The 13,672-nt window shown below is 39.3% G+C and overlaps 1 protein-coding gene across 2 annotated transcripts in view; it reads right to left on the reverse strand.

Moving 5' to 3' along the window:
* The window catches only part of NSF (N-ethylmaleimide sensitive factor, vesicle fusing ATPase), a 149,455-nt gene that overhangs the window by 33,673 nt on the left and 102,110 nt on the right, over positions 1–13,672 (reverse strand). For both annotated transcript variants that reach the window (XM_018065276.1, XM_018065277.1), the window contains exons 14-15: positions 7,559–7,715; positions 4,241–4,374 (exon numbers count right to left, since the gene is read on the reverse strand). In XM_018065276.1, coding sequence (XP_017920765.1) covers positions 4,241–4,374; positions 7,559–7,715 — 291 coding nt within the window. The remainder of the gene's footprint in view (positions 1–4,240; positions 4,375–7,558; positions 7,716–13,672) is intronic.

The following is a 13,672-nucleotide window of genomic DNA, read 5'->3' on the forward strand; positions in this document are numbered from 1 at the left end:
TGTTATTTTTTTCATTTAATGCCATTAACAGAACTAGCAAATAGTTTTTTTTAAAAGTATAGATGCAAAAATGGATAAAGAGATTAAAATTTTAAAACAGAATAATGTTGGGGAAACATAAACAAAATACAGGAAAAGAGAAAGATCTGTAAATACTTCAACTATCTTAAGGGAACATATAATATCTCCTTCCCAACAGAATGTGAGAATACCTCATACAGAGTTTGCTAGTATTGAGAAGTTTACCTACACAGAGAAAGGATTTATTAAGCAAATTAAGAAGTAGAATTGAATCGAGCATAAACTACTTTCATATATTTTAGCACCAGAATCTGATGTGAATAAGAAGTAACAGCTTAATTGTAATTAAAGGCCTGAAAGCTAAGTATCTTAATCTTAGATACTCATTAAAGCGAGCCTAATGGCTCTGTCCACTAACAAAAACTCTTGGTTTTATGTAGCAAAACCAAGCAGTAAAATGATATATAAAGATATTATGGGCAACAGTCCAAGGAAACTGATATATGATGCAGTTACAAGTATAAATTGGCACAACTTTCTTAAGAAGTAGGTTTTATAAACATTAATATTTTTACATAACTTTTAATAGCAATATTTATCATAAATTTACACCCATTAACATTTTTACCTTAGCAATCTCAGCTCTGAGAATTCATCCTAAGGAAATAACCAGAAATGTATGTGCAATAATGATGATAAGTAAGAATAACCACTATACTTTATTGAGCACATATTATATCCTGAGGCACTGTATGATACAGCACAAAAATCACCATCTCATTTAATTCTCATAACAATCCTATGAGGCACCTATTAATATTATCCTCATTTTGTAGATGAGAAAATAGAGGTTTACAGGTTAAGTGACTTAGAGCTGGTAAGTGCAGTGGACCTGGGATTCAAATTCAGGTCTATTAGAAACCTAAGTCCAAATTCTCAGCCAGTAAATTTTGATGCTACTCTCAGAAAAATGTAATAAGAAAATGGGGGCAGTCACTGGAAGTTCTAGAGAAGGAAATGGCAACCCACTCCAGTATTCTTGCCTGGAAAATCCCATGGACAGAGGAGCCTGGTTGGCTACAGAACATGGGGCTGCAAAGGAGGCGGACACGACTGAGTGACTAAACAGCCTCAAATGAGAGTCCTACAGAATACTGTTTATAATTGTGAAAAAACTTGGAAACAATCTAAATGTTCAACAAAAAAGGAATATTTAAATGGACATTACACAGCTACTAATTTAACATAATATTCAGATAAATTTTAATGACAATGAAAAAATTTTATAGGAAGTGGACAAAAACCAATATGTCCAATGTGATCACCAACACATAATACGCTGTGTGTATGTGTATCTGAGAAGAAGATAGAAGAACAAATACGGACTTTATTTTCTTCTGTGTTCTTTTCTGCATTTTCTAAATTATTTTTGAAATTGGGAAAAGCTACAGTTTGGGCGTGGGAAGGATGTACCTAAAAGGAAAGAACCGTCTTCTCCAAAATGATTAAAAAAATTAAAAATTATTCGTGCTTTGGGGAAAAAAGAAAGACACCAGCTTTCCATTTTCACACTAAATTAAAAAAAAAAAATGAAGGGAAGAGAACAATGGTCGGAGGTAGACTAGAACGTCTAAAGAATGGCATTTATATTTCATTTTCAAAAGCAAACTGGAAGACCGAGCACCTTAAATGGGTCTGAGCCCTCAGGCTTTTGTCAAGCTATCATTAGGCAACAATGCGAAAACTATTTGTAGGGAAAGATTCTGCAGTATTTCTAACAAATTTCTAAGACACCTCTGCTTCATTCTTTTCTCCATTCTGTTCTTTAGTCACAGAAAATAATATTTTTCTCCAAGGAAAACCCAAAAAGTCTCAATATGAATTTACTATACTGCTGAAACAGAAATAGTTTTTGTAACTTTAAGAGTATACAGCTGATCCAGACAGTGAATCATGAATCCAAACGATTTTAAGTAAGTTGGTATAGACACATTTTTATACTCCTTAGCCTTCCACTCATCTGAAACCTTACCTTGAAAGGCTGCAACAATTTAAAGATTAAATCATAAGTTATTAAGTCATTAATTTAACCATTTAAGCCTCTAAAATCAGCACATATTACCTTCCCCCCTCAAGTCAATTTGCAAGAGATTGAAATAATAAAAATGATAATATCTCACACTTACAAAGCTGCTTTGATGTGCAGGAGCCTAAAATACTTAAAAAAAACTTTATAGAAAAGACTAGGACCATCCACCCACATCTCAGAGTACATCTGAGGTAGAATCTGGCAGCTGGTGAAAAGCAATGGAGTAAATTACCATCTGCACAGAAGACTACTTTTAGTAGTGAAGTCGCTCAGTTGTGTCAGACTCTTTGTGACCCCATGGACTGTAGTCTACCAGGCTCCTCTGTCCATGGGGTTTTCCAGGCAATAGTCCTGGAGTGGGTTGCCATTTCCTTCTCCAGGGGATCTTCCCAACCCAGGGCTCGAACCCAGGTCTCCCGCATTGTAGACAGACGCTTTACCATAAGAGAGAGATGGAGTTAGGAAAATACAAACAGAATCAGCTGTTCAATTAAATGGGAGGTTCAGTGGCTATGGAGTCCAAGGGCTGTTTAAATTGTTCACCAAAAGAAATGGTTTAAGGGTTCCCTTTAGAGGGAAACATTATAAAAAATACAAAAAACAAAAAGAACAGCAACCCCATCTACATGAGGGAGGTTACTGGTCCTAGAGATTCTGTCCAGGTCTTCCCAGAAACGATAGATACTACTGGTTTCATCTCAGACACCAGTAGTGTGTCTTATGATATTTAAGTTCTTTTCGTGTCAGGCAACAACATTTCCCTCACTTTCACACTCAGTTTTAACGACCCTATGCAGAATATTTATCTCGACGATTCAGTGTGCAGGGCTGGAATCCTGCTCCAAGCTCTGCCTCCCCCATCCATTTCAAGCAGTTGACACAAATGATTTTCTGCTGCTGGCCAAACATGAGACTAACTTCTCAAACTTACATTTTTGGGGAGTTTGCTTTTGAAAAGATGTATTTTCCTCTTCAATCTCTTCCCTAAAGAAACAGGTAATTCTATCCTACGTCTGTATAAAGTGAGGGCCTAGGAACAAGGTAAAAGCACACCTGAGCTGTCTTTACTGGGTAGCAGTCCCATTCTCAAGATTCTCTTCCCTTACTCTGGCAGGCAGATTCTTTACCAGCTGAGCTACCAGGGAAGGCCCTGGCTTTCTCACATCTCTTTAACTTTTAACTTATAGTCAGTTCTTATCTATAAAAAATTCAAGCATGGAAAAAAAGAGTTTAAGTAAAAGAAATACTTCAATTAGGTATATAAATACTAACCTTTCTTCAGTCTGGGAGTATGCAAAATCAGAATATCAGTGAAAACCAAGTGAGGTGAAACAGCAGTAAAAGTGTTCAGCACTGATTTTAGTTGTTTTCGTTTTTAATGAGCAACCACCTACTATCCTAGATGCCTTACATGGTACTTGCTTGAATGTAAAAGCAATGAACCAGATGATCTGAGAGGTCTTTCAGCGCTAGGATCCTATTCTATGTTGTTGTAATTTTCACCGGTGGTTCAAAGCGGCCATGCTAAGAAGGTGACAAATGGTACTTGGAGAAATGCAGAGACGAGGACCACTAGCCTGAGGTCTGCCGAGCGGACGCTGATTATTATCTAAGACATCACCATCTTTCTGTAGGGGTTTTGAGAATATCTTTCCAATGATATAACTTTGTTCTTTCCCAAACAATATAGTCAGCTTAACTGACCCCAGTCTGATTTTGCAGATTGACGAGAGAACTTAAAAAAAAATCCTAAATGAATTTGCTCCATTCTACTCAAACACACTTAACTCAGACCTTTCAGTTGATACAAACTTAAGAAATGAAAAATAATCCTAATACATACTAAGTAAAGCGTAATCTGGAAGATAAAGGTACTTTAATAAAAATACATTACGAAGTTAAATACTATATCTAAAAGTCACCGTTTCCCTCCCCCTAAATTCTGCTGATAATTTCACTTGAGAAGAACATAACTGTTATGGCTTATATATATACACGTGTGTGTGTGTCTACATATACACATGTGCAAAGATAAATATATATATATATGTACATGTGTATGTATACACCCCCCCCCTCCCCGTACATCTGAAAGGTAGGAAGTCAAAATGAAAGTAAAAATCTCGATACCTTCTTCATGGCCTGACACTTGGCTGTCTCAGAAAAGCCAATCATCTTATCAGGAGAACAGATCTTGATGAAGGGGAAGTTGGATTCCTCTGCAATCCTAGCAGCTAAAGCTGTCTTCCCACTGTGAGGAGGGCCTGCATAACGACAGGAGCAAGTCAGGGGCAAAAAGCCAACCTAAGCAAAGGAGAACCAAACAAGTTTCAACTTTCATCCACAAAGTACTGAGGCCTCAACCAGCTGCTCATTAACATTTCCCGACACAATTTCATGGCAGACATGTTTTCCCTTATTAGCAACTAAACAAACTGATTAGCATTTCTCAAAAGTATGATGAAATATATTCCTTCTTTGTCACATAACCTTAATCTTTCAAGCTTCTGGCTAAATATACAAAATGCAAGGGTTTTGCTTCTTTTAAAAAAAAGAGAGAGAGAGAATGCATTCAAATGCATATCAGTACTTATTAGTTCTATCAAATCATTTGTCTAACCAAAAAAAAAAAAAAAAAAAAATCTTCTTAGGAGATGATATTAGGGGCAGGGAAAATTGCCCCTGCTCAGTTGCTTCAGGCGTGTCCAACTCTGCGATCCTATGAACTGAAGCCTGCCAAGCTCCTCTGTCCATGGGATTCTCTAGGCAAGAATAATGGAGTGGGTTGTCATGCCCTTCTCCAAGGGCTCTTCCCCACCCAGGGATCAAACCCAGTCTTCTGCACTGCAGGCAGATTCTTTATTGCTGAGCCATCAGGCTAGAAAACTAAAGACTCAGGTCTTCCCCTGAAGGCAACCAAATCTATAAACTCACCTGTATTTAGACAACTCCTCCTTCCCTTCTGTGTAATAAAAGATGTGCCCCTCTCCCACCCATAAACTGGTCAATTATTCTTTCCCGTCTTCTCAGAAATCTGACATTATCAATTGTACCCTCTCGCCCTTAGTTTCACCTCCCCCTCTTCCCTGGTGCCTTTCCAACAGCATTTAAACATGCTCTAGGCTACTGACAGTTTAATAAAAAAGACTCTCTGACTTCACTACTTTCAACACTACTCTGCCTGGTCCCTTCAAAACGGAACCTCCCTAAACAATCACCTACTCCAGCTGCCTTCACTCACCTTCCAAACAGCCTCAAACCAACCTCCCTCATGGCTTCCATTCCCACTTCACGGCACAGGCTCCCATCAGGGCCACCGATGACCTCGATCTCACCAAATCCAGCCTTGTAATCCGTTGGTCTCTTAGGAGTATTTGATACAATTGACAGCTCTCTCCTTTCTTTAAATACCTTTCTTGGCTTCTGTGACAGCATGTTCTCTTTTCCTTCTCTTAACTCTCTGGTTATTCTTGTTCAATCTCCTTTGTCAACTCTTCCTGCTTTACTTAGTCCTTCAACATTGACACCCTCAGAGATCAGTCCCAGACCCCTCTTCCTTCTCAACCTTCCCTTTCTCTAAGTGACTTCATCCACTCCCATGGATTGAACAATAGTCTACACACTGACAACTCATGAATGTATACTGCTAGCTAAACTTGTCTTCTGAGCATAGACCTACATATCCAATGGGCTACTCAACATTTTCCATTCAATTATCCCATAGAATAGAACTGGTTCAGTGACTCAGGGTGTTTAAGGAAGATACTTGTTGTTTAGTTGCTAAGTCATTTTCAACTCTCGCGACCCCACGGGCTGCAGCCTGCCAGGCTCCTCTGTCTATGGGATTTCCCAGGCAAAAATACTGGAGTTGGTTGCCACTTCCTTCTCCAGGGGATCTTCCCGACAAAGGGATTGAGTCCACGTCTCCTGCACTGCAGATGGAACTGCTGAGCCACCAGAGAAGCTCCATCATCCTATAGGAACCTTGAACTTATGTGTCTAGAAATGAACTCGTGATCTTTGTTTCTGAAATGAACTTCTCTCCTAGAGCTCCCACTCTTAGTAAACAACACCATTCACCAGCCCTGAATAACACAAACCTGGGGATCATGTTTGACACCTCTCTCCATATTCAATCTAGCTACTATTTCTAAGCTTCAACTTCCTCATCTACAAAATACAGATACAGCAGCATCTACCCTTGAAGGACTGAAGTGGGTTTAAATGAGAAGGTATGTGTAAAGTGCTAGGAGAGTGACTGGCAAACAGTTAAAGAGTTCAAAGAATGCTAGCTTCATTATGCTTAATACTTGATCAATAATTATTATAAAGTCTCTTTTATTCTACCTCCTAAATAGTCCTCAAAATAGTCTACATGACTCCATTTCTTCTACTACTATGTAGCTTCAAACCATGATCAGCTCTCATTAAGACCACTGCAACTGCTTCTTACCACTGGTCTTTCCCGCATATTAATATTTTCACCACTCCAATCCACTCTCTATCACAAAGTGGTCATGATGTTTTGAAAATACAAATCTGATCATGTCACTTTAGTGCTAAAAACTCTACAAATGGCTCCCATTGCCCCTCAGGTAAGAGTCTAAATCATTAACGTGGTCTACTAGGCTTTGCACGACTGGCTCCTATCTACTTCTTCAGTCTCATGTTTTAGCCAGTCTCCCTCTCTGTCTCAGTCTCCTTCCAACCCTGGGCTTTTTCATACACTGGTCCCTCTGCTTGGAACACTGTCCCCAGTTACTCTGCCCAGCCAGCCTCTCCTCATCCTCCAGGTCTTGGCTTAATGTGTTTCTCCGGGAGCCCTCACCCTCAGACCTTTGGAAAGAACTAGATCTGGTGTCATGTGGACTCCCTGAACTTTTCTGTTGCTCTACTAATAACTATAAAAAATAACTGGAGAATAGAATGCCCTTCCTTTTTTGTCTACTTGGTAAAATCCTCACTGATCCATCAAAGTCTACACTGAACAGTTTCTTTGACCACTTCCGGGCAAGATGACTTGGATTCATATACCCTTACACACAAACATGGTAGTTAGGCCTTTTTCATGACCAAACTGATCCCTGTGAATGTCTTTGTGTCTCCCACAACCAATTCAATGCCTAAAGCATAGTAAGTACTCAGTGAATATTTATTTAACTGTTTTGAGTACTGTGTTGAATCATAAGAGTCTACCTAAGTAACATGGAAACTTAGATACAGTCCTATAAGAAAATGAGTTGCTATCAATCATCAGTAACATTCTACTGCAAGAAATTTAAATTTGTGCACAATATTGGAACACAGAATGGATTGCGATTTTCAGATCATGAACAAGTTTAGAACTGAAAATTCAGTTTTCTGGAATGTGCTAAATGGTTTTGCGTAAGTGCTTTTAAAAAAAAAACAACAAAAAACTTTTGATGCCATCTCATCACTTTTTCTCACCTTCCAAGAGGACGCTGACCAATGGTGTGCGGTCACTGTTTTTAGTCTGTTGAACCAGAAGTTCCCCGTCTTCTAGAACTCGAGTAACTGGATCACCCCATTTGATGATACCATTCATAATGTAACTTGCATAATCCTCTTGGTTTGTGCCAAATGCCTATGAAGGAAAAGGACAGTTTAATGCATTTTCAGCATTAGTATTAAGACTTAAATATTTAAAGGTATGAAGGATGAGTAATAATCCTACATGCTAGTGCTGTAACAATATCCCATATTAATATAAAAACCCTGAAAAGCAAAAAAAAAAAAACAAAAAAAAACCCCAAAACTGTTTTATAATTTCTCACTTAACTTTTTACCCAATTAGGGGGAAAAAATTGCTTTTACATGAGTTAATGGAATAAAAAATAGATTCTAGGCTCAGATTCTATGAGAGCCCAAGCCCTATCAATCTCTGAGATAGGATATGTTCCAATGTGCTTGGTTTTGTAGGGAGGACATGGGCTGTTTCTGTTAAGAACACAGGGAAAAAGGGAGAATATGGATTTAGAAAATGAAAATGGTTGACTCAGCACACAGAGATACTACCCTAACACTGACTGTAGGTGTCAGGAATTAAAATGGAAATATGAAATTGTATTGGGGCTCTGTGATGACCGAGATGGGTGGGATGGAGGGGGTGGGTGTGAGGGAAGTCCAAGAGGGAGGGGATTTAAGTATATATATAGCTGACTCTGGTCTAACTTGATGAAACTATGACCGATGCTGCGTAGGGCCATCCAAGACAGACGGGTCATGGTGGAGAGTGCTGACAAAATGTGGTCCACTGAAGATGGGAATGGCAAACCGTTTCAGTGTTCTTTCCTTGAGAATCCCATGAACAGTATGAAAAGGCAAAAAGATGGGACACTGAAAGATGAACTCCTCAAGTCGCTAGATGCCCAATATGCTACTGGAGATCAGTGGAGACATAACTCCAGAAAGACTGAAGAGACGGAGCCAAAGCAAAAACGACACCCAGTTGTGGATGTGACTAGTGACAGAAGCAAGGTCCAATGCTGTAAAGAGCAATATTGCATAGGAACCTGGACTGTTAGGTCCATGAATCAAGGCAAATTAGAAGTGGTCAAACAGGAGATGGCAAGAGTGAATGTCAGCATTTTAGGAATCAGTGAACTAAAATGGACTGGAATGGGTGAACTTAATTCATATGACCATTATATCTACTACTGTGGGCAAGAATCCCTTAGAAGAAATGGAGTAGCATCACAGTCCACAAGAGTCCAAAATGCAGTACTTGGATGCAATCTCAAAAAAGACTGAATGATCTCTGTTCATTTCCAAGGCAAACCATTCAGTATCACAGTAATCCAAGTCTATGCCCCGACCAGTAACGCTGAAGAAGCTGAAGCTGAACAGTTCTATGAAGACCTACAAGACCTTCTAGAACTAACACCCAAAAAGATGTCCTTTTCATTACAGGGGACTGGAACGCAAAAGCAGGAAGTCAAGAAATACATGGAATAACAGGCAAATTTGGCCTTGGAGTACAGAACGAAGCAGGGCAAAGACTAATAGAGTTTTGCCAACAGAATGCACTGGTCACAGCAAACACCTTTTTCCAACAACACAAGAGTCTATACATGGACATCACCAGATGGTCAACAGAGAAATCAGATTGATTATATTCTTTGCAGCCAAAGATGGAGAAGCTTGATACAGTCAGCAAAAACAAGACTGGGAGCTGACTGTGGCTCAGATCATGAACTCCTTATTGCCAAATTCAGACTGAAATTGAAGAAAGTGGGGAAAACCACTAGACCATTCAAGTATGACCTAAATCAAATCCCTTACGATTATACAGTGGAAGTGTCAAATAGATTCAAGGGATTAGATCTGACAGACAGAGTACCTGAAGAACTATGGAGGTTCATGACATTGTACAGGAGATAGGGATCAAGACCATCCCCCAAAAAAAGAAATGCAAAAGGCAAAATGGTTGTCTAAGAAGGTCTTACAAACAGCTGTGAAAAGAAGGGAAGTGAAAGGCAAAGGAAAAAAGGAAAGATATACCCATTTTGAAGAGTTCCAAAGAATAGCAAGGAGAGATAAGAAAGCCTTCCTTAGTGATCAGTGCAAAGAAACAGAGGAAAACAATAGAATGGGAAAGACTAGAGATCTCTTCAAGAAACTCAGAGATACCAAGCAAACATTTCATGCAAAGATGGACTCGATAAAGGACAGAAATGGTCTGGATCTAACAGAAGCAGAAGATATTAAGAAGAGGTGCCAAGAATACACAGAAGAACTGTACAAAAACAGAGCTTCATGACCCAGATAATCACAGTGGTGTGATCACTCACCTAGAACCAGACATCCTGGAATGTGAAGTCAAGCGGGCCTTAGAAAGCATCACTACGAACAAAGCTAGTGGAGGTGATGGAATTCCAGTTGAGCTATTTCAAATCCTAAAAGATGATGCTGTGAAAGTGTGGCACTCAATATGCCAGCAAATTTGGAAAACTCAGCAGTGGCCACAGGACTGGAAGAGGTCAGTTTCATTCCAATCCCAAAGAAAGGCAATGCCAAAGAATGCTCAAACTACCACACAAATTGCACTCATCTCACACGCTAGTAAAGTAACGCTCAAAATTCTCCAAGCCAGGCTTCAACAGTATGTGAACTGTGAATTTCCAAGTGTTCAAGCTGGATTTAGAAAACACAGAGAAACCAGAGATCAAATTGCCAACATCCGCTGGATCATTGATAAAGCAAGAGAGTTCCAGAAAAACATCTCTTTCTGCTTTATTGACTACACCAAAGCCTTTAACTGTGTGGATCACAATAAACTGTGGAAAATTCTTAAAGAGTTGGGAATACCAGACCACCTGACCTGCCTCTTGAGACATCTGTATGCAGGTCAGGAAGCAACAGTTAGAACTGGACATGGAACAACAGACTGGTTCCAAATAGGAAAAGGAGTACATCAAGGCTGTACATTGTCACCCTGCTTATTTAACTTATATGCAGAGTACATCATGAGAAACACTGGGCTGGAAGAAACACAAGCTGGAATCAAGACTGCCAGGAGGAAAAAAAAAAAGATTGTCAGGAGAAGTATCAATAACCTCAGATATGTGGATGACACCACACTTAAGGCACAGAGCAAAGAAGAACTACAGAGCCTCTTGATGAAAGTGAAAGAGGAGAGTGAAAAAGTTGGCTTAAAGCTCAATATTCAGAAAACTAAAATCATGGTATCTGGTCCTATCACTTCATGAGAAATAGATGAGGAAACAGTGGAAACAGTGACAGAATTTATTTTGTGGGGCTCCAAAATCACTGCAGATGGTGACTGCAGGCATGAAATTAAAAGATGCTTGCTCCTTGGAAGAAAAGTTATGACCAACCTAGATAGCATATTCAAAAGCAGAGACATTACTTTGCCAAAAATGGTCCGTCTAGTCAAGGCTATGGTTTTTCCAATGGTCATGTATGGATGTGAGAGTTGGACTGTGAAGAAAGCTGAGCGCCAGAGAATTGATGCTTTTGAACTGTGGTGTTGGAGAAGACTCTTGAGAGTCCCTTGGACTGCAAGGAGATCCAACCAGTCCATTCTAAAGGAGATCAGTCCTGGGTGTTCTTTGGAAGGAATGATGCTAAAGCTGAAACTCCAGTACTTTGGCCACCTCGTGCGAAGAGTTGACTCACTGGAAAAGACTCTGTTGCTGGGAAGGATTGGGGGCAGGAGGAAAAGGGGACGAACGAGGATGAGATGGTTGGATGGCATCACAGACTCGACGGACATGAGTTTAAGTGAACTTCGGGAGTTGGTGATGGACAGGGAGGCCTGGCGTGCTGTGATTCATGGGGTCGCAGAGTTAGACACGACTGAGTGACTGAACTGAACTGAACCCCAGATATATACTTCCAAGCTTCATGGCAGTGTTAAGATACCTGAACCAGAAAACAGTGACCCTCTTAAACTATTACATAAGATATACAGTCATCCTTACTTATCCTGTCATTCATTTTTCATTTTATCCCCCAGACTCCTGGAATACATAAAAGTAAGTTACTGCTTACTTAATTAAGTTGTCATAATTGCCTCTTCCTTATAGCCAAATTACTTGCTTTAAAAAATTTTAAGATAGTTTGGTTATGCAGGGCTCTAATATTTTTGGTAACTATTATAAACAACAATAGCAAAATATTAAACCATTTCCACTGCTGAAAGTATTTTATATTTAAAAGTCACAACAGTCATAAAAAAAAAAGCAGACAGGGCTAAAACAAGTTAATTTCTGTCTTTAAAGGAGATAAGTGCAACAAATAATCATTGTCAAGAATGTATGAAGAATTTATACAAATCAAATAAAAACAAACAACAGAAAAATAGGCAAAAGACATGAACGGCCTATCAGAAGATTCTCATATGTCTGACAAACATATGAAGAAATAATTAATTCATAGGTAATCAGTGAAATGCAAATTAAGACAAAAATGAGATCCCATTTTTATATCTAGAAAGAATAGTGAAAGTGGAAGTAAAGTTGCTCAGTTGTGTCCAACTCTGCGATCCCATGGAATGTAGCTCTCCAGCCACGGGATTTTCCAGGCAAGAGTACTGCAGTGGGTTGCCATTTCCTTCTCCAATTTTTATATCGAACTGAATGGCAAAAATTCAGTCTGACAATACCAACTGCTGTACAGGATGCAGAGAACAGGATATCTTTTACATTACTGCGGGCTTCCCTTGTGGCTCAGCTGGTAAAGAACTGGCATGCAATGCAGGAGACCTGAGTTTGATCCTTGGGTTGGGAAGATCCCCTGGAGAAGGGAATGGCTCCCCACTCTAGTATTCTTGCCTGGAGAATTCCATGGACTGTATAGTTCATGGGGTTGCAAAGAATCAGACACGACTGAGCAACTTTCATTTTTCTTTACATTACTGGAGGAAGTGTTTATTGGTTTGTCCACTGGGAAAACATTTTGAAATTCCTAGTTCAAGGTTGGACATTCATATTCCCAAAAACCCAGCAATTTTATTCCTAAATATAGATCTAGGAGAAACTCACTCAAGGATGCCTTAGCAGCACCTGTTTGAAATAACAAAAAACTGGTAATATTCCAACTGTCCATTGACAGGAAAATAGACAAACTATGGCAGTCGCACAGTGGAATGTTATTCAGCAATGAAAATAAATGAAATATAGCACAGAGAATCACACAGATGACTCCTGATACTAAAATGTAACAAAACAGAACGCCTCAGAAGATTAATATATACTACATTTTATTTTATACATTGTAGACTAATGACTGTATGTCATCAATTAAAGATTAAGATGAATCTAATTCCGTGCACCCAAGGTCCATTTAAGAAAGAAAAAGGCATACACACCTTTTTAAGAGGCCTTTCTACAATTTATTTTTGTACTAATAGTCACTCAAATATGAGTGGTTGTTTTACAGGAAACAGGTTAATGTAGCTTATAATATATGCTCCAACTATAACTCCAACTATGACTGTTGAGTTTTAAGTACATTTTAAGAAAATTGACCTTTTTTAAAAAGAGCACTGAGCATAATTAAAAGTTTCAGAAACGAGAGTAGTGAGAGGAACTAGAGATATTGAGCAAGAGAAAGGAATGCCCTAGAAGAAGTTGGGGAAAGTTATGAAAGAGATGAGGGTTAATTTTAAATGTCAGTAACTATATATGAAGGATGGATGAATCAGGATGAATTTAGGTTTCTATAGCTTCAGACATATAAAGAACTAATGAAAAACTAGTTCAAAGCAATTTAAGAACTAACTGTTAGAAAGTCTCAAAATTGAATGGCCTGACTTATAGGATGGTGAGCTCCCTATCATGAGAAATATTTCAGTAAGTCTTGGCTTCCCTGGTGGCTCAGACGGTAAAGAATCCGCCTGCAATGTGGCAGACCTGGGTTCGATCTCTGGGTTGGGAAGGTCCCCTGGAGGAGGGCATGGCAACCCACTCCAGTATTCTTGTCTGGAGAATCCCCAGGGACAGAGGAGCCTGGCAGGCTACAATCCATGGGTCCAAGGGGTTGCAAAGAGTCAGACATGACTGAGCAACAGAGCCCAGC

This window comes from Capra hircus, chromosome 19, assembly GCF_001704415.2.
Source record: "Capra hircus breed San Clemente chromosome 19, ASM170441v1, whole genome shotgun sequence".
NCBI classification, from domain to species: domain Eukaryota; kingdom Metazoa; phylum Chordata; class Mammalia; order Artiodactyla; family Bovidae; genus Capra; species Capra hircus.